The 25,000-nt window shown below is 43.4% G+C and overlaps 2 protein-coding genes across 2 annotated transcripts in view; both read left to right on the top strand.

Moving 5' to 3' along the window:
- LOC135104424 (telomerase-binding protein EST1A-like) overlaps positions 1 to 25,000 on the top strand; it is an 86,759-nt gene that overhangs the window by 41,455 nt on the left and 20,304 nt on the right. The window contains exons 7-9 of the mRNA XM_064011829.1: positions 1 to 21; positions 12,192 to 12,265; positions 24,273 to 24,493. The exon at positions 1 to 21 is cut by the window's left edge and continues 227 nt beyond it. Coding sequence (XP_063867899.1) covers positions 1 to 21; positions 12,192 to 12,265; positions 24,273 to 24,342 — 165 coding nt within the window. The 3' untranslated portion in view covers positions 24,343 to 24,493. The remainder of the gene's footprint in view (positions 22 to 12,191; positions 12,266 to 24,272; positions 24,494 to 25,000) is intronic.
- Positions 24,342 to 25,000, top strand: part of LOC135104541 (telomerase-binding protein EST1A-like) — a 20,388-nt gene continuing 19,729 nt past the window's right edge. The window contains exon 1 of the mRNA XM_064012115.1: positions 24,342 to 24,374. Coding sequence (XP_063868185.1) covers positions 24,342 to 24,374 — 33 coding nt within the window. The remainder of the gene's footprint in view (positions 24,375 to 25,000) is intronic.

Raw genomic sequence — 25,000 nt, 5'->3', positions numbered from 1 at the left:
CACTTCATGCCTCCCCTTAAGGTCAGTGCCACGTCTCCTGCCTTCGTCTGGCTCCCTCTGACCTCCTGCTCCTTTCTCCTGACCTTGAAGGCCCCTGATGGTTGATGTGTTTGACTCCTTTGACTTCGCCTCGCCTCGCATTGCTCCTGTGTGCTACTAGGGGTGTAGTGCCTCTTACTAACTTGCCTCTTCTTCAACCTCCAGTCTTCATGCTGCCTTATAAATGCTTTTTCAATTTGTCTCTAAGCTTTATACGGCTTGACTGCTTTTTCTTACTTCGTGTGTCTTTTTTTTTTTTATCATTTGTATTGTCAGTTTCATTTGTTCATTCATTTATTTTACTTGTAAAGGTGGCTAATGAAGGACTGCAAAAAGCTGAATAAGAAATATGCATAGCTGCCTCCCCCCTCCCCAGCACCCTCTCAAAAAAAAAAAAGTTAACTAGAAAAGAGTTCTGATTGGGTTAGCCTGTTTAGTTCTGGAGGTGCCTTATTGCTTCATTCTTTAAATTTTCGTTTTTATTTATTTGTTCATTTTTATTCTTGCGTGCATCAAGTACACACTGGGCGAGCAACAGTCGGGGTACAGTGTCATTTCACCTGCCATAGGAAATCTTCACCCCCTTTACTTTTCACTGTTAGGACACAGCAGCGTTCAAACTCGATTCACATTATGCGGAAAATTTAATAAGCCAGAAACTTTTTCAAGGTGAAATGAATGACGAATATTGAGGAAGCCAAGAGGTTCAGTTCAGGTGGCAGGATTTCCAAAAGCATTAATGGAAGACCTGGACACGGATCGACTATTTTCCAAAGGTCATCAGACGGGGAGCGACTGTCTGGCTTGCTTGCATGAGGCGCGGGTACACGGGGCAGGAGGCAAGGGGCGCCAGGGGGTCAGAACTTGAAACAGGCTTCGTGCATGTGATGATGGGGGGAGCAGGAGTAGACGTCGAGGATGGCGTGGGGAGGAGTAAGTCTTGGGATGTGAGGAAGAATAGGAGGTCTGCAGATGTGGGGAAAAGTAGGGGAAATGTAGATAAGCGAACCAGGAGAGCTTGCGTAGTACATAGTGGAGGCGTTGAGTTGTAGGTTCAGGCATTGGGCGTGTAGGTTGTGGCTTGAAGGGAATAGAGGCGTCAGAACTTTGGGAGTATTCTGTCCACCTCCTTAATACAAGAGTCAACCAGTACCTTTACTCTCTCACCACCTTGACTTGTAGACTCTGGAACTGTGTGCCTCAATCTGTATTTCCTCTTCCAACAACTTGACTTTGCTAAGTGAGGAGTCTCAAAGTACCCTCATACGTGAACTGACTCTTGTTTCGAATCTTTGTTCTTTGAGAGACAATCAGCAAACGTTGTTTATCCAGAGTTTGTTTTTGGTATAGGGTCTTCCTTGTGCATTAAAAAAGAGACTGTGTAGAGGCGTAGTGCGCTCCAGGGTTGGACTGAGGCGGCGTGTGTGGCATGCTACAGGCATTGTGGGGGGGGGTGCATGGGGGAGCTCACGTGGCGGTCTACGGCTGTGCTTGCCATGTGTCCGTGAATACTGATAGTGCACCTCGCCTCTTCTTGTCGCCACAGTGTCGCCGGCACCATACTGTCACCACGCCACCGTGACCCGCAAACATGAGCCTGTGCTAATGGCTGTTACACGCCACCACCACCACCACCACTACCACGACTACTACCATTCCATCTCTGAGTCACCGTCATCACCATTACTGAAACACACCACATACTCCTGTCCAGCCAAGCACCATGTTTTGCTCTTCCCTTCCTCCTTTCGTTCTTGTCTTTGTCTCCCTCTCCAAGAATTAATTTCCGCTTTATCATCCTTGCTAAAAATGGTTTTCCCCTTTTGAAAATCTTCTATTCAAGCGATTCCTTTATAATTCTGACTCTGTAGTCTCTCTCTCTCTCTCTCTCTCTCTCTCTCTCTCTCTCTCTCTCTCTCTCTCTCTCTCTCTCTCTCTCTCTCTCTCTCTCTCTCTCTCTCTCTCTCTCTCTCTCTCTCTCTCTCTCTCTCTCTCTCTCTCTCTCTCTCTCTCTCTCTCTCTCTCTCTCTCTCTCTCTCTCCTGCTCCACTTCTTGTCCTCTCATCTGTTCATGTGTCCAACTTCTTGTTCTTCCTCTCTTTTTTTCTCTTTTCTTTTTTTCTTATTTTCTTGTGTTTCTTCTTTTTATCTTCAATTTCATATTTTCCCTCTTTCATTTGACACTTTCCAGCCGCTTACTCCTCGTTTTATTTCTTGCTTTTATAACTGTTTCTTCTTTCTCTTTTATATTCTATTTCCCTTTTCCTTCTTTGCCCCCTTCATTCCTTCTTTCCTTCCTTCTTCCCTTCCTTCCTACCTTCTTTCTTGCCTTCACTCCTTCCTTTTCTTTCTTCTTTCTTCCTTCAATTTTTCTTTCTTCCTTCCATCTTTGTCTTTGTCCTTTTTCTTTCATTCTTCTTTTCTTCCTTCCTTCCTTCCATCTTTCTTTTTCTTCCTTCCTTCCTTCCTTCCTTCCTAACTTCCTTCCTTCCTTTTTTCTTCCCTTTCTTTCTTCCTTGCTTCCTTCATTTCTTTTCTATTTTTTCTTCCTTCTTTCCTCCCTTCCTTTTATTTATTTTCTTTCTTTCTTTCTTTCTTTCTTTCTTTCTTTTTCTCATCCCTCGCCTTCCTTCCTTCCTTTCTCCTGTGACTCACGTACTGTCAGGAAATAGCAAAAAGAAATGCGAGGAGAATTTTGAACACACACACACACACACACACACACACACACACACACACACACACACACACACACACACACACACACACACACACACACACACACACACACACACACACACACAGTAGTATGAGAGAAGGTGTTACTATGCCTACCTGTCCTTGTGTTTTTAATTAATATTCTGGAAGGTGAGAGACGCGGATCTTCAAAGGTAACAAGAACCACCCTCCTATCTCTCTCTCTCTCTCTCTCTCTCTCTCTCTCTCTCTCTCTCTCTCTCTCTCTCTCTCTCTCTCTCTCTCTCTCTCTCTCTCTCTCTCTCTCTCTCTCCTATTTTTTGGTTGAATTTAATATGCAGTTTAGAGAGAGAGAGAGAGAGAGAGAGAGAGAGAGAGAGAGAGAGAGAGAGAGAGAGAGAGAGAGAGAGAGGGGGGGAAAGGTAGGCAGACACACAGACAGACGAAGAGATCAGGTAAATGAAAAGAAAAGTGAGAGGGGAAGAGAGAGAGAAAAGTGTAGGGCAGATAATAATAAATGGGGGAAATGAAGAAAAGTGAAGAATAAAAGGAAAAAAGTAAGGAAGAGTAAGAGAAACAGAAGGAGGGAAGGTGAAAACAAAGTGAGAAAATTGCAGATGAGAGAAAGAGTAATAGGAGGAGGAGGAGGAGGAGGAAGAGGAGGAGGAGGAGGTAAAGGAGAAGGAGTAAAGGTCGTGGGAAGGTAGCGTCTTGAGGGTCAGTGCGGGGAGGTCACCGAGGTCACAGTGGCGTCCTTGCTATGCCGGCTGCCTCAAGGGGCGTGTGTCGTATACCTGATGGGACCTTTGATGGATGGTCTCCTCCTCCTCCTCCTCCTCCTCCTCCTCCTCCTCCTCCTCCTCCTCCTCCTCCTCCTCCTCCTCCTCCTCCTCCTCCTCCTCCTCCTCTTTTCTTTTATTCATTCGTTTTCCCTTTCTCGTTCCATGTGTGTTTTCTTTGTTCTTTTATATTTTGTCTTTTCTTTGTGTTTTCTACCCTTTTCACTTTTTTCTTTCTATTTTATTTTATTTGTCAGTTTTTTTTTTTATTTATGCATAGGAGCTTTTTCTTTTCCTCTACTCTTTCTTTTTTTTAATTGATTCTTTTCCCTCTCGTTCCATAACCTTTAATTTTTATTTATTTTACTTTTATCTTGTCGTTTATCATATTCATTTGCTTTTTCACCCTTTCGCTCTTTTTTTTTTACTTTGCTTCTCACAATTTTTTTATTTATGCACATGATTTCTCTCTCTCTCTCTCTCTCTCTCTCTCTCTCTCTCTCTCTCTCTCTCTCTCTCTCTCTCTCTCTCTCTCTCTCTCTCTCTCTCTCTCTCTCTCTCTCTCTCTCTCTCTCTCTCTCTCTCTCTCTCTCTCTCTCTCTCTCTTCATCATCTTCTCCACCTCCTCTGTCTGCCGGGTCATGGCGTCTGACAGTTAGCCAATATCATCAGGATTCAAAGTGCCAGAGGTCAGTGATACAGGGGGTAACTGGAGCACGGCGCAGCATACGGATGAACGCTCGGTGCAGGAGGATCGAACCGTGCTAGTGAGATCAGGTGACGTAAAGAGGTTGAGGAATTTCATTGATAATCTGGAGCAATGTTTTCATAATAGGGTCTGAGCGGTGGCGCCATAGAAAACACCAGGTAACGCTAAACTATCCCTTGCACTCCACTTCCCGCCTACACGAGCACAGTTGTCATAGTGTGTTATGTAGTCCCTCTCGCATAGATACTTGTGTGGTAGTTCATAGGGTATGTATATATTTTTCCTTGTAAATATGGTTAGTTTGTCTTTTTCATGCCATTTTTTTTTCCGAACAACTTGAGTTTAAAAGGTCCTCCTCCTCCTCCTCCTCCTCCTCCTCCTCCTCCTCCTCCTCCTCCTCCTCCTCCTCCTCCTCCTCCTCCTCCTCGACTCGTATGTAAATCTGTTACTACTGCTTTTACTACCACTGCAATCGTTACTGTTGCTGCCTGCTAATACTTTTACTACTACTACTACTACTACTACTACTACTACTACTACTACTACTACTACTACTACTACTACTACTACTACTACTACTATATTGTAGCTCATCCTACTGAATGAATATCGCGCCGTTTTTCTCGTCGCACCATTCTCAAGGCCATTACCGATTCCCTCCAACCCCGAAAAGGTCACACTCCGCTGGGTCACATCCTTGACGCAGGTAGCTTGTCCTTCCTCCTCCTCCTCCTCCTCCTCCTGGAAGTGACCATAAAGCTGGGGAAGTAGGGACTATACTATACGTAGGTCATCGCTGCCTGTGTGTGTGTGTGTGTGTGTGTGTGTGTGTGTGTGTGTGTGTGTGTGTGTGTGTGTGTGTGTGTGTGTGTGTGTGTGTGTGTGTGTGTGTGTGTGTGTGTGTGTGTGTGTGTGTATGTGTGTGTGTGTAAGACGGAACATCAGGCAGGTCAACAGATGTGAGTACGTGCGGGTTGCAACATTCCTATCACATCGCGCTTGTGTTCCTGGAAAAAAAAAATAGATGAACTTGCTAACGTACACACACACACACACACACACACACACAGACACAGACACACACACACACACACACACACACACACACACACACACACACACACACACACACACACACACACACACACACACACACACACACACACACACACACACACACACACACAAACAAACAAGCAAATTAACAAACAAACAAACAAAATGAGACAGACAGCTAGGAAAGAATGCTAACTGTCAGACAAACAGGAATGCAGACACACCAACCTACCGACAGACAGCCAGACAGACAGTGACAAACTGGCAGGCTGGCTGGTAGAGGCGCATCGTAATAGTAAAAAAATAAAAAAAATAAAAAAATAGCAACAGAGATAATTATGTACTGCAAAAAAAAAAATTGCAATAACAACAACGATAATAATAATAATAATGATAGTAGTAGTAATAATAATAATAATATGATGATGAACACTTCCTCCTTCATCTTCCTGTCTCTCCGCTCCTTTATCAGCAGGCTGGTATCGGGGCGGGTGACAGGGCGGGAATAAATGGATAGGGGCCAGTGATCATGTGAAGCCTGTCTTTGCTTGGTGGTGGTGGCTTACGTGATATCAATAGTGATGTGAATGACAATGTGAATGATGGTGATAGCATGGTAATGGTGGAGGATAATGCCAAGGAACAGCAGCATTATGGTATTGCAACTCCATTTAACGTCATATTGATTAATTGTTTTTTTGCTTTTATTTATTTTGTTTATACGTACATTTGGTTAGTTATTTGGTTAAATGGTTGGTTACTTTGATAGTTAGGTGTTCGTTTATTGGTTAGTTTGTTTGTTTGTTGGTTAGTGTTGGTTGATCAATCAGTCAGTCAGTTTAGTGAGTTATGAATGTAATGATTTGTATTGTGTGTTATCTTATTTCTATTCTTATTTATACTTTATTTGTTTGTACATTTCGTTGCTGTTGTTATTTTGATTTATTTATTTTATTATTATCATCATCACCACCGCCATTTATTAGATACACTTACTTTATTTACTATATTAATATTTTCCGAGCGTGTATCCCTCTTGTTTACCTGTCTGTGTATCCCACGAGTGTTGTCCACCTAATATGGGCAGCTGTGGCGGTGATGGTGGTGGTGGCCATGGCCCTTGACACCCACGCCTCGATCACAGCCCTGTGCTTGCCCGGCCACTGAGCCCCGTGTCCTCTAAGCCCAGCGCACGAACCTAGACGACAAGGAACAATTTCACCTCTATTATTATCAGTATTATTATCATTATTGTCTTTGAAATCGAGGGGGAAGGGAGGGAGGGAGGGTGGGAGGGAGGGAGGGAGAGAGAGTATTGATCATTACACTGATAAGGGTATTATTGGATCTTTTAGCTCCGCGTGTTATTGATGTTATCTCTCCAGTGACTTACCTGAGCGAGTCCCCTGAGCGTCCTGTTACCTGTCCTCCCCTTGGCTGTCTTTTTTTTTTTTTTTATCCTGTTCGATTTATTTTTATTGATGATCTGTTTTTATTTAGTGTCAAGGAGTGTATTTTCATTCGTTTTGCCGCTCACAGAGCTTTATTAATACGTAGAGATAAAATAAATGAAATAAATAAAATGGGTAGGTTTTATTTATGGAAAGATGTTGACAGTCTTCTCTTGAAACAATTAAAGTCATAAGAAATAACAAAATCAGGTTGAGCATTAAATAGATTACCAGTGCTTGAGATGAAGATGCTAATATGTTATTTATTACTAACGTACTACTCGGTGCATACAATAACGATGAGAGGGTGTAGGAAGTCCTCTGTAATGACGGGTAGCCACAAGTTACCCTCTGTGATAACCCTGTTTGAACCTGCGGCGCTTTAAAACGCTTCCACTACAATTTGGCACGTCTTGTACTAGTTGAGTCTGTGTTGTACGTTCTGATGGTCCAAGTGTTCTCAGGCCGGAAGGAAACACGACTGTAGAAGACAACCGTACATTAATTAAGACTGTAGTGCACAAAGGAGCGCAGCCGCCACATGTAGTCCTTTATTTAATTACTAACCACTCTGAGACATCTTTTTTTTTTTTTTTTTTTTATTCCACGGCCACCTGCAAACACTTTAAGGGCTAGAAATTGCAAAATGTGTTCTTTTTACGCCTTTTCTTTCTTGTAGATGCTTATAAAGACTCAGTACATTGTTTTTAGTGCTGTGAATTAGTGCATACTTAGTGAAAGGATTAGATCAACCAACCATTGCTCGTAATTAAGGTTCCTGTGACGTTACGCCCAATGTGTCACTGTGCCTTGTCTGCTGTACTACTGCTCGTCATTCTCGTCAGTCAGTCTGGGCCGTGTTAGGACTCCCCCTGTGTGATCGTTGTAATGTTTGAGTTTCCCAATTTTTCTTTTCTTATTTCTTTTTTTTTTTTTTTTTAGGTCGTATTTCTCCATCCGTTTTCCTCTTTTTCTACCTTTTCTCCTTGTTCTTCTCTTCGTTTTCTTTTTGTTCTTGTTCTGGTTTTCCTTTGTCTTCTGCGGGTCTCTCTCTCTCTCTCTCTCTCTCTCTCTCTCTCTCTCTCTCTCTCTCTCTCTCTCTCTCTCTCTCTCTCTCTCTCTCTCTCTCTCTCTCTCTCTCTCTCTCTCTCTCTCTCTCTCTCTCTCTCTCTCTCTCTCACGTATGCTCCATGTCTGCTTACGTGTGTGTGTGTGTGTGTGTGTGTGTGTGTGTGTGTGGGGTGTAGGACGATTTGGCCACGGATGATTTGCCCACGGACAATTTGGCCACGGGATGTCACCGTAGGACGTTTTGGCCACGGGAACTTCCCAAGGTGGACGTTTTGGCCATGAAACATATTTACTGTAATATATATTATATTTTGTATTATTTACATATTTTCACAATTATTATTAATATTCGTATTTATTACCTAACCTAACCTAACCTAACCTAACCTAACCTAACCTAACAGAACAGATTAGAGAACTTTTTTGGATAATAAAACAGACTAAAGATTTTTTCCTTTACTTAATAAGCAAGCTACTAAGTGCAATAGATTCCTAGTATTTTCTCTCGTGGCCAAAATGTCCTACCCACCGTGGCCAAAACGTCCTAGGGTGACATCCCGTGGCCAAATCGTCCGTGGCCAAATCGTCCGTGGCCAAATTGTCCGGATTCCGTGTGTGTGTGTGTTGATCAGGTTTCCCCAGCATAAAAATAAAGGGAAGAAAAGAAAAGCAAAGAGATCCGCCGCATTACTCCCATCATCCATCACTGCTTGCCTGAGTCTGACTGATGATACCTCGTGTTTAAATCCATTTGAAGAAAGACGAGCAAGAGAAGTTGACGATTGTACTTAGATATCCTTGTTTATTTACTGCTTTCTTTCTTCCTTTCTTTCTGTCTTTCCTCTCTTTTTTTTCCTTTTTTTCGTTTTTCTTTTTCTTTCCTTTCTTCCTTTTTTCCATTTTTTTCCTTCCCTCCCTTCTGTCTGTCTGTTTGTTTGTTTGTCTGTCTGTATGTCTGTCTGTCTGTCTGTCTGTCTGTCTGTCTGTCTGTCTGTCTGTCTAACTTGTTTTTCTTTCTTTCTTTCTTTCTTTCTTTCTTCATTTATTCAGTTAGTTATCTTTTTTGTCTACGTGTCCAGTTCCTCTGCTGCCCATGAATATATTGCTCGCGTTTACATATTCATTTAATTCCTTGTAGGTTTGTTGCTCCTTGTGGTTTAACTGTAAATTATAATGACTTTTTTTCTTGAGATCAGCGATTTAAGCAACAATTTTTTTTCTCCCTCTCCTTTTAAGTACGTACAGTTTCCAAAAATTGTGATATTATACTACGAATTGTTTGATAAGAAAAAAAAAAGCAAAACAGCAACTACTTCCACTTATAACAAGGGAGATGTAAGCAAAATTCTTAGGATCAGCAACCAGGGTAGAACAAGAAATAACAGGTTCAAGCTTAAAAAATTTAGGTTTAGGAAGGAGATAGGAAAAAATTGGTTCTCAAATAGAGTGGTAGATGAGTGGAGCGGACTCAGTAATCATGTAGTTAGTGCTAGGACACTAGAGAGCTTTAAGAGAAGATTAGACAAGTTTATGGATGGGGATAACAGATGGAAATAGGTAGGTGTGTTTCATACAGGGACTGCCACGTGTAAGCCTGGTCGCTTCTTGCAGCTTCCCTTATTTCTTATGTTCTTATGTTCTTATTACATCCCCATTTCCACTTGGTCTTCGCGGAGCTCTTAATGTAAAGCAGTTCATTAGTTCACATATTAATTTGTATTCGATTTATGGACACGAATTCCCGGGACTTCATGACGTCACTGCTTGGGGTAAATGTACCTAAGCTGCTGCTCTTTTATCATCCCCGTGGCGCCCTCCTCTTCACGGCCGCTCTCCTGCACACGTCCTCCCTTTCACGTCACCTGTTCTCTCTAATCACCTCTTCCCCATCGGCTTTCCTCTCTCCCATCCTTTGACCCTCACCTGTTCCTCTGCACACGTCATATGTTACCTCCAAGCACCTCCTCCCCTACTGGTTCACCTATCTCCTCCCATCCTTCGACCTTCACCTGTTCCTCTGCCCACGTCATCTGTTATCCCCAAGCACCTCCTCCACCATTGGTTTAGCTGTCTCCCATCGCTCCATCTTCACCTGTTCCTCTTAATTTTCTTATCCTCCACCTGCTTTTCCTCTCCATGTGATGAGTTAATCCAGTCATGTCATCTCGCCTTCAACTTCACCTGTTTCTGTTCACATTTTTTTTTTAACTCGCATTTAACTTTTCTTTCTTTCCCATGTATTTCTATTTCATTACGATTTTCCTTCTTACGTAATATTTTTGTGAGCCTCTAGGTGCCTTTTCGGGTTTTAACATATTAACTCTTCCCTTTTTCGCGTGCTTTCGTCCTCTTTCACCTGCTGCATCTTACTTGCTGTTCCTCCTTCACTTTTTGCCCCTTCATTTAATTCCTGGTTCCTATTTCCTCCTGCTGTATCGTACCTGCTGCTCCTCCTTCATTTGCTGCCCTGTCTCACCTGTCTTTTTTTCCCCCTCTTTTCTTGCATCTGTTTCTTTAATTTGCTATTGTTCATTCCGCTTACTACCCTGATATTCTTAACTGGTGGCTCCTTACTTAACTGGTGTCTCTTTTCCATCTGTTTCTTTCTATTCATCAGTTAATTGTACCTGTTCGTGTATTCTTCAGCCCTTCTCTCTTTCATTTGCTATCATTCTCCTCACCTGTTTCCATATTATCCTGCTGTCCTTCCTTTTCCGTTTACCTGCTTATTTTTTATCGGCATTCTGCTCCTCTTCACTTTTCTGCCCTTCCCTCCTTTTGATTTCTTCCTTTCTTCTCTCATTCATTTTGCTTAATTTCCATCGTCTCATTTGCTTTGAGTTCTTTACCTGTTGCAGTCCTTGTCATCTGCTGGCACGACCCCTTCCACACACTGCTATCACCTCACGTCCCTACCTGTACTTACCTGGTTCTCCTGCACACCTGCGCCCCATTGTCACGTGGACCCAGTGTTTTTTTTGTTTTTTTCTCCATTTCTTGCGTGTTATTTTTTTTTATAACATTTGCTGACCTCATCTTTCATTCCCCCTCTCTCTCTCTCTCTCTCTCTCTCTCTCTCTCTCTCTCTCTCTCTCTCTCTCTCTCTCTCTCTCTCTCTCTCTCTCTCTCTCTCTCTCTCTCTCTCTCTCTCTCTCTCTCTCTCTCTGCATCCTTGTCCGCATTTCGTATTTCTCTTCAATTTTTCCTCCTCCTCCTCCTCCTTCTGCGTGAGTATACCGTGACCACTCTGAGAGATGGGGAGGGAAGTGGGGAGGAGGGGCATGTTGGGGGAGACTGACCTTGCCACGGTTGGTCGAATGCTGGTGGCCGGGTCGACGCCCTTAGATGGATTCTCTCTCTCTCTCTCTCTCTCTCTCTCTCTCTCTCTCTCTCTCTCTCTCTCTCTCTCTCTCTCTCTCTCTCTCTCTCTCTCTCTCTCTCTCTCTCTCTCTCTCTCTCTCTCTCTCTCTCTCTCTCTCTCTGCCCCCCCATGGTGCTTCTCTCCACCCACGCTTTTACGAGTATAACAACCTCAGGGTTTCCTGACTCTGCGTCCCCTTCTTCCCCTTCCTCCTCCTCCTCTTCTTTTCCTTCTCCTCCTTTTCCCCTTTCCACCCCATCTTGCTCTTCCCTCTCTTCCCCTATCTCTCCTTCTCCTTCCTCCCCTCTTCTCCCTCTTCTACCTCTTCCCTTTCTTCCCCTTCGCATCCCTCTTCCCTTTCTTATTTCTCTTCCCTTTCCTCCTCTCCCTTCCACCCCATCCTGTTCTTCATTCTCTTCCCCTTTTTTCTCCTTTTTCCCATCTTCCTCCTCAATACCATCTTTCCTATCTTCGCTTTGCTTCCCCATCTTCCCGTTCATTTCTGTCTTTTTTCTTCTTCCATCCTTCCCCTCCTTTCCTATTTTCCCCTCTCTCTCTCTCTCTCTCTCTCTCTCTCTCTCTCTCTCTCTCTCTCTCTCTCTCTCTCTCTCTCTCTCTCTCTCTCTCTCTCTCTCTCTCTCTCTCTCTCTCTCTCTCTCTCTCTCTCTCTCTCTCTCTCTCTCTCTCTCTCTCTCTCTCTCTCTCTCTCTCTCTCTCTCTCTCTCTCTCTCTCTCTCTCTCTCTCTCTCTCTCTCTCTCTCTCTCTCTCTCTCTCTCTCTCTCTCTCTCTCTCTCTCTCTCTCTCTCTCTCTCTCTCTTCCCTATCTTCCCCATCATTTACATACTTCCACCACGTCTTTCCCTTCTTCCCCTTTCATCGTATTTTCTATTTCCTCCTTTTCCCCTTCCTCGATCACCCTCCCCATCTTTCCCGCCCCCCGATCCCTTTAGCTCCCTCCACACCCCTATCTGTTCTGCTCCCCCTCCGCCCTCCCTCACCTTACTGACTCCCCGCCCTTGTGTTGCAGGCGTGGTGTGACTGGCTCCTCTACCACAGCCCCGTCTGGAACCCGCCGCCCCCTGTCGCTAGGGACTACAGCGTGTAAGTACAGACACCTCCCTGTACTCCTTCACCTCTTTCTGCTTCGTGGCTGGCATATACACGCTCGGGCAGGCATACACACTTATATTTACGTTGGTAAACTTGGTTATTTTATTTATTTATTTATTTATTTATTCTTCTTCTTTGTTTTTGTTGATGCGCTCTTTCTGTTTCTCTCTCCGCCTCTTCCTCTTCTTCTTCATTGTAATTTTCTTATTTTGTTATCGTCCTCTGCTTTGTTCTTTTCTTGTATATTATTATTTTTTTTAAGCGAGATGTTTTTCTCTTCTTCTTCTTCTTCTATATTTTCCTTCGTCTTTTCTTCAACAACTGAGGAAAACACAAATATTATTTTTTTTTACTTGGAACAACACACACACACACACACACACACACACACACACACACACACACACACACACACACACACACACACACACACACACACACACACACACACACACACACACACACACACACACACACACACACACACACACACACACACACACACACACACACACACACACACACACACACTCTTCTGCACCTCACATTCCCATTTCACTCTGATCTGATACTGGTGTTGATGTTCGTATTGGTGATGTCACGGCTCATAACAGGTAAGTCGTGAGTGAGAGCACAGGTGTCCATCAAGTGCTCACCTGGTGCAGCACGCCATCCAGGTAACGGCGCTGCTGTAGAGAAAGAGAGAGGGGGAAAAAAACAGTGCATCTTTTCTTTTTCATGCCCAAGCCCCTGGAGGCATGCCACGGTGCGTGTTGGTGGGCAGGGGCATGAAGGGGAAGGCAGGGGAAGAGAATAGGGAGAGGAACCGGGGGAAGAGAGAGAGGATGACTAGGGGATGAGGGTAGGTGGTGGGTGTTTGGGTGTAGAGAGGGGCGGCAGTGGAATGACTAGGGGATAGGGTGAGGGGAAGGGGGGGCGGCGTGCCAGGTGTTCCCGCAGCCCACCAGGAAGTACTAGGCAGGTGAGGGCGCCGCGCCGCCTGTCACCTCCCGAGGGTCGAGTCACGCGAGTATACCTTTGAAGTGATGTGTCCGGCGGCAAGACACGCCACACCACGCCACTCCGCGCTGCCAGATGACAAATTACGGTGCGTGGTGGATGGCGGTGTGCCGGCCGACCCAGTGGCGACAGTCTGCCGAGGTGGTGTGGAGATATGCAATTCTCCGCTGCCTGTCTGCCTGGTGGGCTCTCGAAATTATGTTTTCTTATGGATTTTAATACTTTTATTTCCACTCTTATGCAGTATTAGGAAGTGCAGGCGTTAGTGAAGCCAAGAGAGGATATGGACGAGAGGCTTTATATTTTACTTCGTTCACAGTTCAGGCACTCCATACGTACAGTCTGAAGAATTACCATCAAAACGTATTATTTACGCCTTACTTCAGTGTAGTGAGTTCAGTCTGTGTGATGTATTATTTATTGACTTTAGGTTGGTGCAGGTGTAAGGACTTTATCGTATGAACCGTTAGTTTATTGATTGGAGTGTCACATGTTTCGACGAATATTTTTGAAAATATCGAAATATTATGGAAAAGTCACCGAGACAAACAGCTCCTGAGGAAGGTAGGCTGTCACTCACACATGCTTTGGTGATAAATGTTTCTATATTATGTATTTGTATTCACTTAACTCTTCAAGATAGACGGTTTTGGCCAAACGTGTAGAGGAATTGTGCGTGTGCTGCTTGACTTGCAGCCGTTGATTACTGTTTTGATACAGAACACTGCTTCCCAAGCAGTCATACTTTTATGATCCTGTCAGCCACCTTGCTAGGTCGTGTTTTCTGTACGTACTTGCATAAGGTATTCACAGCCTCTGGTCTTTCGGACAAGAGTTGTACTCAGTTAACTGACCTCGCCCTGACCTCCCTTGCAGAAACGTAACTTATGTTTGGTGGCCCATAAAAACTCGCCTAGTATGTCAGTCACAACTAACAGTTAAGGTAGATTTACATGAATATGTTACCGAATCTGTTAACATTATGTACTTATTTGGAATTCAGCAGCTTGCTTTGCTCGACCAACGTATCACACTTGCACAGTGCTCGTCTTTTCTAGATTTATTTTTTCATGCTAGCTGTTCGTATTATTCGTATTTTTAAACAGTGTTGTATGTCACTGTGTGTGTGTGTGTGTGTGTGTGTGTGTGTGTGTGTGTGTGTGTGTGTGTGTGTGTGTGTGTGTGTGTGTGTGTGTGTGTGTGTGTGTGTGTGTGTGTTCCTACATTTAAGCCATGCAAATCGTTGTATATTAGTATGTATGAAAGTGTGCATACATTTATATAAACTAACACTTACTAAGACTTTGTATATGCGACTCTGAGGCTGCGTCTGCACTTTATGACCCCTACAGCCTTAACAGAACTCACTCATTGGCACAAGGATTCCACACCACAGCACACAATGGTAGCACAGTATTTACTCTTAAACATTACCAGGAAATTCTCAGAAAAATCTGAAAATAGAAATAATCTCAATAGATGCAGCGTGCCTGACCTTCCCTGGAATTTCCCTCTAATGTTTATACACTGCCAGCGTGGCGAGTCTTTCCCGGAGCACCAGACTGGGGAGGAGCAGAATCCTTTGTCTTCCCATGTGACATCTTGCTCCACAATCATTCACCCCTTTTTTCTGGTAAACTCAGGAACTCTACCTGATTCTGTATTTCTTCCTTCTTATGACATGAACTTTCAAGAGGGAAGTTTCAAGACATTTATCCACCAGTTTTGGATGATTTCTCTCTCTCTCTCTCTCTCTCTCTCTCTCTCTCTCTCTCTCTCTCTCTCTCTCTCTCTCTCTCTCTCTCTCTCTCTCTCTCTCTCTCTCTCTCTCTCTCTCTCTCTCTCTCTCTCTCTCTCTCTCTCTCTCTCTCTCTCTCTCTCTAAATGTTTGTTGCCCTTGGCCAGTACCCCTCTTAAATAAAAAAGAAGAATTTACCTCAAACAAACGCTACGGTCACCAAACTTCCACGTAACGGCGCCCCTGCCCACTGACCGCTAGCCCATGACGGTCTCGTGCCTTGCTGACCACTAAATGATGATATTCCCTTGCCCTGTGACCACTGATTGCTCGCCAGCCAACCTCTGACCGCTCCCCGAGTAGGCCAAGCACCAGCAGCAGGTCGTGTCAGTGGTGCCATGTAGATAGTGGTGATGTGTGGCCAGAGTGCGTTCCTGCGACTCTGAGTGACGGTGATCAGATGGGAATGTGCAGCCAGATTAAAAGTATGAGCTAAAGAATAGGAAAATGTGTGTAGCTTGGTGGGTGAGGACAGGATACGAGGAGTGTTGTGTTGACGAGGGTGAGGGCTGAGAAGAGGGAAAGGAAACGGGAAGAAGGACAGGGATGGTGGATGTAAACTAGATGAGAATGAAGGCTTTGGGGTCCATATTCTGAAACACTTTCCTGCCGCATCTAGTACTTTCAAAAGGCTCTACAGACGCGGATTTTTTTGGGTGTTTTTACGGTTCTAGTGGCAGACGAACAAGACTTCTACATTATTAAGAGGAGAAAAGCTCTTGAGAATCCGGCTGATGATCTCTGTGGCCTTGGAAAATAGTGGTGGTGAGAGCACTGTTTCTGAATACGGGCCTGGGAATGTAGACAGGGATGTGGGAGAGGGGGGGCCATTTAATATCAACAAATATAAGACGAACAAGGGGAACATAGAAGGGATGTGAATGATAATAGGTAAGAACTAATAATACGAGGAGGAGAACTTTTCGTCTATATCCACGTTATCCTCCTATTTACTTACTACATCCACTAAATTACACGTGGAACAGGCTAGAAATAGAAAAAGGCTCTCTTCTCACCCACCTGTGACGAGGAGGCGTAACTGCGTCACACATTATTACAAAAAAAAAAAAAAGATGTAACGCTTGAACAGATTTCCATCAGACTTCAAGGCATTTTTACGAGCGTCCAACAAGGCTCGCTGGCCCTCGCTGCCTGGAGTGGCCGAGCAGGGGAACGCCAGCGGAGAGGAATGCTTGGGACGTGTTTGGGTGAAAGGAAGAATAGCAGTTACCTCTCTCTGTCCTGGGCCGCGTTAGGAGGCGCTAGGGCTGGCTGCGGTGTTGTGGTGTGCTGAATTAATTACTGGGTAACGGTAGGACGTGGTTGATTTGAATATTTCTTTAACGTATTTTTCCCAGTTGTCAGTCGCCATGTTTATTTCAGATGTAAAAAAAAAAAAAAAAACTAATATTGAAAGTTTTTTTTTCTTGTTACTTGTATTGATTAATGATTTGATAGTTTTATGCATAGAACAAAAATAGAAAATAGGATGACGATTTCTACAGTGAGTGAAGAATGAAGTACTGGACTCGTAATCTAGAAAGGCTGTCAGTGGTAGGTATGTGTCTTACAGCTTCTCTTATTTTCTTGTGTTCTTATATTCCAAAAGGTGTGAGTCGTATGCTGTACAAAATAATGCTTCCTTAGGTGTGACGTTTGCCAAGGTGCTTTGTTTGCGACTTCTTGGTGATGTACCTTGTTCTCCGAAAGTAATGACTGATTGTGATTATTATTATTATTATTATTATTATTATTATTATTATTATTATTATTATTATTATTATTATTATTTTGTTATTGTTGTTGTTGTTGTTGTTGCAAATGAAAGATACCATTATTATGTATTGTATAGTTTCCTTTACAATGAGAGAGAGAGAGAGAGAGAGAGAGAGAGAGAGAGAGAGAGAGAGAGAGAGAGAGAGAGAGAGAGAGAGAGAGAGAGAGAGAGAGAGAGAGAGAGAGAGAAGTACGGGGAGAGACGCGGGAGGTGTGGAGAGAGAGAGAGAGAGAGAGAGAGAGAGAGAGAGAGAGAGAGAGAGAGAGAGAGAGAGAGAAGTACGGGGAGAGACGCGGGAGGTGTGGAGAGAGAGAGAGAGAGAGAGAGAGAGAGAGAGAGAGAGAGAGAGAGAGAGAGAGAGAGAGAGAGAGAGAGAGAGGGGGGGAGGGGTGCTGGTCAGGTCAACCTTGAGCAACCTTGACGTGGGGAGGTGGGGGGAGGAGTAATGCAACCTCCCCCCAGTCACCCCTCTCCCCATACACCCACTCCCTCACACCCTCACACCTGCACCCCCCACACACCCTCGCCCCCTCTCGAGGACACCTGGCCATCCACCTCTCTCGTCACGAACTCACACCTGTTGGGGGGAATGTAGGGAGGGGGTGGAAATGACTGGGGGTGGGTGGAGGGTGGAGATGAGTGTACTGATGGGAGGAGGATCTTCAGGAGGATGGAGGAGAGGGAGGGAGTTGGAATAAAGTCAAAGTGATTTCATGGTCATATTTTTGTATTTTAATGTGTGTGGTGGTGGGTAATTGTGTGTGTGTGTGTGTGTGTGAGAGAGAGAGAGAGAGAGAGAGAGAGAGAGAGAGAGAGAGAGAGAGAGAGAGAGAGAGAGAGAGAGAGAGAGAGAGAGAGAGAATGGGGGGATAAGTGTTTTGTGTTAAGTCAGAACAAAACGTGACCTTGACAAATTATTGCACGTACTTCGCCAGTGACTGTAACGAAAGAAAAAGGAAGGAAGAAAAAAAAAAAAATGCGGGGAGGTGGAAGGCAATTTGCTCCCCAAAACGACTCTTTACAAGTGTTTCTCAACAGGGCAATTGCGTAGGAGGAGACACATAATCCTCAGCAGCAGGCCTTGTGATTCCGGGGCAGGACAAGGGCGCGGGACAGTCCAGATGAGTTGATTGTTTCGTACTCAAGTTTTCAGAGTGTGGCCTTGCGTGATATACATATTCTTTTTTCCGGTCTTCCCTTGTGTTTCTGTGTCAGTGGCATGGTTCTAGTGGTTGGGTTATTTATTTATTTATTTTTTTCGAGTATTCTGTTCAGTTGTAACAAAGAAAGGATACTGATTAGCTAGGAAACAGTGAATTTATATGAGATGAAAAATAGTTGGTTAATTTGACATAAAGAAAAGGAAGTAACAATATGAAAAGATCAGTTAATCTCTTGAGGTAGACTAGTAAAAGTAACTTCTTTTCTTTCTACTCACTTATATTACCTAAAACTCTCCATGCCTCAGATATTTTCTTCAGTAACGTCACTTTAAGGAAAGGACAGAAACAATATGAAGAGTTTCAAGAGAGATAAGGCCAGTTGAGTTTCTAAGATACATCGATATTTATGTATAGTTTTCTCTACCAACCTATATTACCCTGAAGCTCTCCTAAATTCCTCAAGCGTTCTCAGTAATGTGATTCGGTGCTGTGGTATAAAAAGTGTGTAGATTCTTAATGCCACTGAATATTTGTGCATTTTTTCCACGGAACATTATCTATATTTGTCATGGTGGAGCAGATTATACCATGTAGTTAATTACATTATGTTTATTGTTGAGAATTATATAATGTGGTTTTCGTGTTGTGTCAGTCCAGAAATTCGTATGTGTGTTAGTTTTTATGTCTAAGATCATTAGTATGTGGAGGTGGTTATATCTGTGTGTGTGTGTGTGTGTGTGTGTGTGTGTGTGTGTGTGTGTGTGTGTGTGTGTGTGTGTGTGTGTTCGCGCATAAGTCTGCAATTGTATTCCACAAACGCTAGGCAGGCAGGCAGACATGCATGTCAATAATACGTGCGTACTGAGGCGTCTGTCAAGCTGTACATCTATGCATCCATCAGCCTCACGCCACCCTCAAGGGGCGGGCCGCGGCGGAGGAGCCTCCATTTGTTCCTGTCCGCACACCTGAGTCTCGCACGCTTGTAAAGTTTTCCACGTGAATATATTCTTCAGAGTCAAGGGTTAGGACGTGAGGATTGGCTCGTTGGTGGAAGTGGTTCACCTCTCAGGATATTTCCCCAACCTTGATCTGACATTACGGGTGGAATCACACACACACACACACTGCAGCCACCTCTCATCTTCAAGAAAAAAAAAAAAAAACACCACCTTTTAATAGAGAAGAAGGACGAGTAGGAGGAGGATAAAGAGGATGAGAAAGAGGAGGACTCGGTATTTCCCCCAATGCACGCCTCGCCCCCTGACGTGCACACCTGATCGGCAGACACGCACACAGACACGCACATAAACGCACATCTTCCTCAGGGGCGACATGTCCGGGCCGCAGGCAAGGTCGGACAAAGGGGTGGCGAGGGTAGGTGTGGCGGGGCGGAAGGCGGTGGGGCGCGGAGGTGACGAAGGGGGAGGGAAGGAGAGACGTGGAAGGACTGTGTAAACGGCGAAGCTTTGGCGTGGGAGTGGTTTGGGGAAGGGGGAGAAGGAGAAGAAGAAGAGGAAGAAGGAGGAGGAGGAGGTAGTAGGGAAGATGTGAAACTCGGGAGATATATATTGTGTGGAGGAAGTCGTGGAAGGAGGAGTCGAAGGGAAAAGAAAAGAAAGGGATGATGAGATATATAAGATGTTATAGTTTAGGGATGGGAGCTGTATGGGAAATGAGAAGGTAAGGGAGAAAGGAGTAGGAGAAAAAAAATTATAAGAAGGAAAGAAGGTAAGGATAATGTAGTATTGATAAGACACTTGAAGTACGAGATATGCAAGGAAAAAAATGGTAGAAGTAAGAGGGAATGGTGAAGAGAGAATAAAGCAGAAAGAGAAAGAAGTAGGCATGGGTGAGTGACACTTGGAGATAAGCAGGGGAAAGATGCAATATGGCGAGGGAAATGGAGGATGCTGGAGAGAGAGAGAGAGAGAGAGAGAGAGAGAGAGAGAGAGAGAGAGAGAGAGAGAGAGAGAGAGAGAGAGAGAGAGAGAGAGAGAGAGACCCATATTGCTGAACGTTTCGTCGTCTTATCTCGAACAATTTTAACAAGCTCTACTGGGAATTATCGGAGTTTTCAAGCGTGTTTTTTTTATGATTATTGTGATAGTTTAACAAGGATGGTGATGCCTCTATAGGAAAACAAACATATGATCCCAGCACATTATCTCTGCAGCTTTTAAAAACAGTCCACACGAGAGAGAGAGAGAGAGAGAGAGAGAGAGAGAGAGAGAGAGAGAGAGAGAGAGAGAGAGAGAGAGAGAGAGAGACAGACCTAACTAGAGCAGATAACAAAGTCCACTCCCACATCCCCTCCAGCACCCGATTTGTTATAACGTGAGAGGCAGTAAGTCGAGCACCAGACAGGTTCTTGAGCACCACCACACTCATGGTCACCTGTGGGGCCAGATCATTTACCCGTGGTGTTGATGGCCGTACTCCCTTGACTAGCCCTTGTTACACACACACACACACACACACACACACACACACGGGACTGTTATGTTGATATGCATCTCGCCTCAGTTGCAGTTTTTTATATTGCTTTCTTAAGTGCTTGTAAGGAAATGAGAGGGGAGAGGCAATATTGGAGTATTAGGAAGAGGAGGAGTAAGAGTATGAGGAAGAGGGAAGATAAGATAAACATGAGCAAAGGGAAGCTGAAGTTGATTGCTGAAGAACTACCGGTGAAGGAAAGGATGTGGAGTATTAAAGAAGTGAGTCTTGTTCAGGTTGCTTTCGTGTGTACGAGTATATTCGTATGTTTGCATTTGTTGTTTGTTTTCGTCTCATGGTTTATTCTTTCACATATACGAATTATTTTTTTTTTCTTCTTCTTCTTTTCATCTTCCTCGTTTTGTAGTTCAACCTTTATTTCAACTTCTTTTTATCATTTCTTTTCTCTACCAAATATCGATTCGTGTATTTTTTCTTCTTCGTACTCTTTTGTTTTCTCATTCTTCGCTTACTCCAGCGTGTTTAGTAGGCACACCGACCTTCGCTTCTCCGTGCAGATATCAAATCATGTTTTTATTCGGTTCACCGTCTTCCTGTTTGGCTTATTCATTATCAGCCTCCGTTTTTTTCTTTGTCAGGCTTCGTCCCTTGTTGCGGTCGACGCTTCTTTTGTACTTGGCGTTTTTTTTTATTTTATTTTTTTTATTTAATTAATCCTCTGCCAATTCAATTTATTCACTATACACGCCGACCTCTGTTTTTTTTTTTTTGTTGTCTCATCTATATTTCTTTTCTGTTGTGGTTTGCATTTATTTTCCTCTTTTATTCCACTCGCTTCCAATTCAACTTATTCATTATACACACCGACTTCCATTCTCTCTCTCTCTCTCTCTCTCTCTCTCTCTCTCTCTCTCTCTCTCTCTCTCTCTCTCTCTCTCTCTCTCTCTCTCTCTCTCTCTCTCTCTTTCATGTAGTTTGCCTTTATATATATATATATATATATATATATATATATATATATATATATATATATATATATATATATATATATATATATATATATATATATATATATATATATATATATATATATATATATATATATATATATATATATATATATATATATATATATATATATATATATATATATATTCCGCTTTCAAATCTACTTATTCACTATACACACCGACCTCTATTTTGCTTTCCGTTTTGCCTCGTCCCTTTCTATTTTCCCACCGACTCATTGCGCGCGTCCACCAGACGCGCGCAATAAGGTCAGGCAATCAGGGGCGACGAGCAGGTGGGGTGAAGTACAGTTAGGAGGGGTCAGGTTACTCCCCCTCCGAGGCACCTGGCCGGCGTGCCCCTAGGTGTACCCCGAGGCTGGACGCTACTCACCTGACCCACCTCGTGCACCTGTCTCGGGGGGTAAGAAGAGGAGGAGGGGGAGGTGGAGGAAGGAGCGAGGTCGTGGTGGTAGTAGAGAAGAATAGCTTTAATTGAAGGCAAGGAGAAAAAAGAAAAAAGAAAAGAAAAAGTCATGCATGAAACGTAGACGAGAGAAAATGAATTGCCCGAGGAAGAAAACGAAAACATGGAAATGTAATACGAAAGGTCCTGGCTAGAGTGGCAAAAGTGCTGGAGGGTGAAAAAATCTGAATAGTTCCTGACAAAAACGAAGAAAACGAAATTATTGCGGAGAAAATACTGGATAAGAAATTACTGCGTCGTGGGTATTGTTAGTGTGTGTGTGTGTGTGTGTGTGTGGATTAAAAGGGAAGGAAATGAAAGATTGTCAAAGAGAAGTGAGCGGAGACAGGAGGAGAAAGAAAGAAGAAAATAGAATGAGGACGGACAAAACTCAGAGAAGATAGGAGAGGAAAAAAAACTCGAAACATGTTGAGAAATTAGAATGTGGGAGATAAGAGAAATTGAATAGTAAGGAGTTGAAAGAAAAATAGATCAGAAAGAAAAACAAATAAGGATAGGAGAGCAATACGAACTGAAAAAAAAAAATTGAGAGAGAAGAAAGAAGAGACAAGGATAACTGCAAGTAGTTAGAAGAGGAGATAAGGAGAGAGTGAAATGAAGATAGAAGGAGAGTACTGGAAAGTTTAAAGAGGGAGAAGAGGGAGAGGTGGAGGAGGTGGAGAAGATTAAGGTGGTTGGTGCTGGGCCAAACTAGCTTGTCGGTCGTAAGGAAGACGAAGGCTGCTAATTGCCGGCGATACGGTGAGGGAGGGAGAACGAGGCTGCGAGGGGTTACGACCAGCCACCCTCCCCCTTCCCTGGCCCCCTCCCCGCCCCTTCTGTTATCAAGGTGACCGCGCCAAGGCCTACCCCAGCCCCCCACAGTAGCCCTCACAGCCTCAGTCGCAGCAGCCCTACAATGCAGTTTCAATCTTGTTGTAATAAAAGAGCTCCACAGTCTCTTAATGTGTGTTTTACGTGCAGAAGACTGGCCAGGGGCTACATAATGCTAAAAATAAATAAGGAATTAAATGGACTCGTTTATTTTTTCCTTCCCCCGTAAGAAAAAAATGAAGTAAAAAAGGATTCCAGTTTGATGGATTGATTTTGTTTTTAAAGATATTTTGCTACTCTTCAAAGTGTGTGTGTGTGTGTGTGTGTGTGTGTGTGCAAGATTTTTCCTTCAGATCGGCATTGTATATCATGAACCTTCTTTTTCTGCCCTTATTTTTGTCCTGGTCTTGCCCAAGGATGCTGGCGCTGCAAAAATGGTGGTGGTGCAGTTCCTGTACTTTCTTGCCGGGGAAGAATGCCGTGAAGTGCTGTTGTAATGTTAGGTTTTGTGGCTAGAAGGGGAGCAGTGGCCTTTGTGATGATGGAGTGGTCCTGTTTTGGGTTATGATGCTGAGTGTGGTGATGGTGAGTGGGAGGGAATGGTTGGAGGGAGTGAGGGGGTTAGGAGGCATGCAGGCTTAGAGTTATGAAGGTGAAGTGTTTATCTTTTACATAAGGGGAGGTACAGAAAGAGTGAAGATAATCTGGCCTGTGATGGTGGTAATGATAAGATGGACAAGATAGGATGGCAGGCTGGAAGGTACAGTGGTGGTGATGGTAATGGTGGGGAAGTCTAGTAATAGTGGTGATGGGAAGTGAAGGGAGATGGCAGTGTTGGTTATGGTGGGGAAGGTTTGAGGCTCTAATAATGTTTTTTTAGTAAGGGAAGGTTACTCTTTGTTTTAAAGAGGGTTAGTCAGTCAGTCATTTGGTCAAGTCTGTCAATTTATTACCAAGTAAGGCAGTCTATTAGGTAGCTAGTCAGTTATTTCAGTCAGTCAGTCAGTCAGTCAGGTAATATTAGAATCATTAAGTCAGTTAGTCATTCTATTAATGTGCCAGTAAGCTCATCAGTCCTTCAGCAAGTCAATCAGTTAGTCTTATATTTGTTAATTAATTAGACAGGAAAATAATAAGTTCTTTAGATCAGTGACTTTTTTGTGAATGTTTTACATTTTAATAGGATTTTAATTTTTTATTTATTTTATTTTATTTTATTTATTTATTTATTTATTTATTTATTTATTTATTTATTTATTTATTTATTTGTTTATTTATTTATTCATTATTTTTTTTCTTAATGTTAGAGGGGCATTGCCCAAGGTCAACAAAATGCATACATATATATATATAAAAAAAAAGCCCTCTGAAGTGCCAGTCTCTAAAGATTCAAAAGTTTTAGCCAAAATTGGAGAAGTGTCATGTAACTTACCTCTTTGCATGCTCTACCCTTACAACACCATTCCTTCCCCACAACAGAGACGGGGAGGACACGTGGGCCAGTGTTGCAGAGCTGGCCACCATCCTGCGGGGCTTTGGGAACGCCTGATGTCACCCTCACGCAGTCTACATCAGGCAGTAGTGCGTCCCCGGGAGACCTAGTGCCCCTCAGACTCACAGAGGATACCTTCCTGCGGGGTTACGAACCTCTGCTATCTGCCCACGCCTCCATATTTTTCGCTCCATCCACTGCTCTAACGGTCAGTTCTGGAGTGTGTCTGTAGAAGGGAGTTGATGTGAGGTGGCTGTGTGCATTGATTTGTATTGTTGCTCTTATTTAGGGTTCAGTTTAGAGGTACATTTCTGGAGTGTCTAGTTGTAGGAGAGTTATGTTCTATTAATCTGTGCTATTAGTGTCAATATTATTCTTGCCATCTTTTGTTTAGTATTACTCATATCAGTATTGTTCTTTTTTAATCATAAGTTAAATCTACATCAATAGCATTACTTATTATTTCCATTTTCTGTAGTGTACTGATTAATACCACTCATTCCTTCCTTCCATCAGTTTCAGACATTCCCTCTTCTGCATTTCCCTTAACCATCTCCTCTCCTAGTGTAAGGCATTGCTGTTTTTACTCATATAACTATTAGTACCTAATACTGCACAACTAGTGGCAGAGGTGAGATGTAGCAATAGAATTGTGAGTAGCTGGATAAGCTGAGTTTGCATTGCTTAGTTAATGTTGAGTTTGATTATCACTGCA

The sequence above is a fragment of the Scylla paramamosain genome, chromosome 10 (assembly GCF_035594125.1).
Source record: "Scylla paramamosain isolate STU-SP2022 chromosome 10, ASM3559412v1, whole genome shotgun sequence".
Lineage (NCBI taxonomy): Eukaryota > Metazoa > Arthropoda > Malacostraca > Decapoda > Portunidae > Scylla > Scylla paramamosain.
Note: the sequence above shows the minus strand (reverse complement) of the source record. Positions and strands in the feature narration are given on the sequence as shown.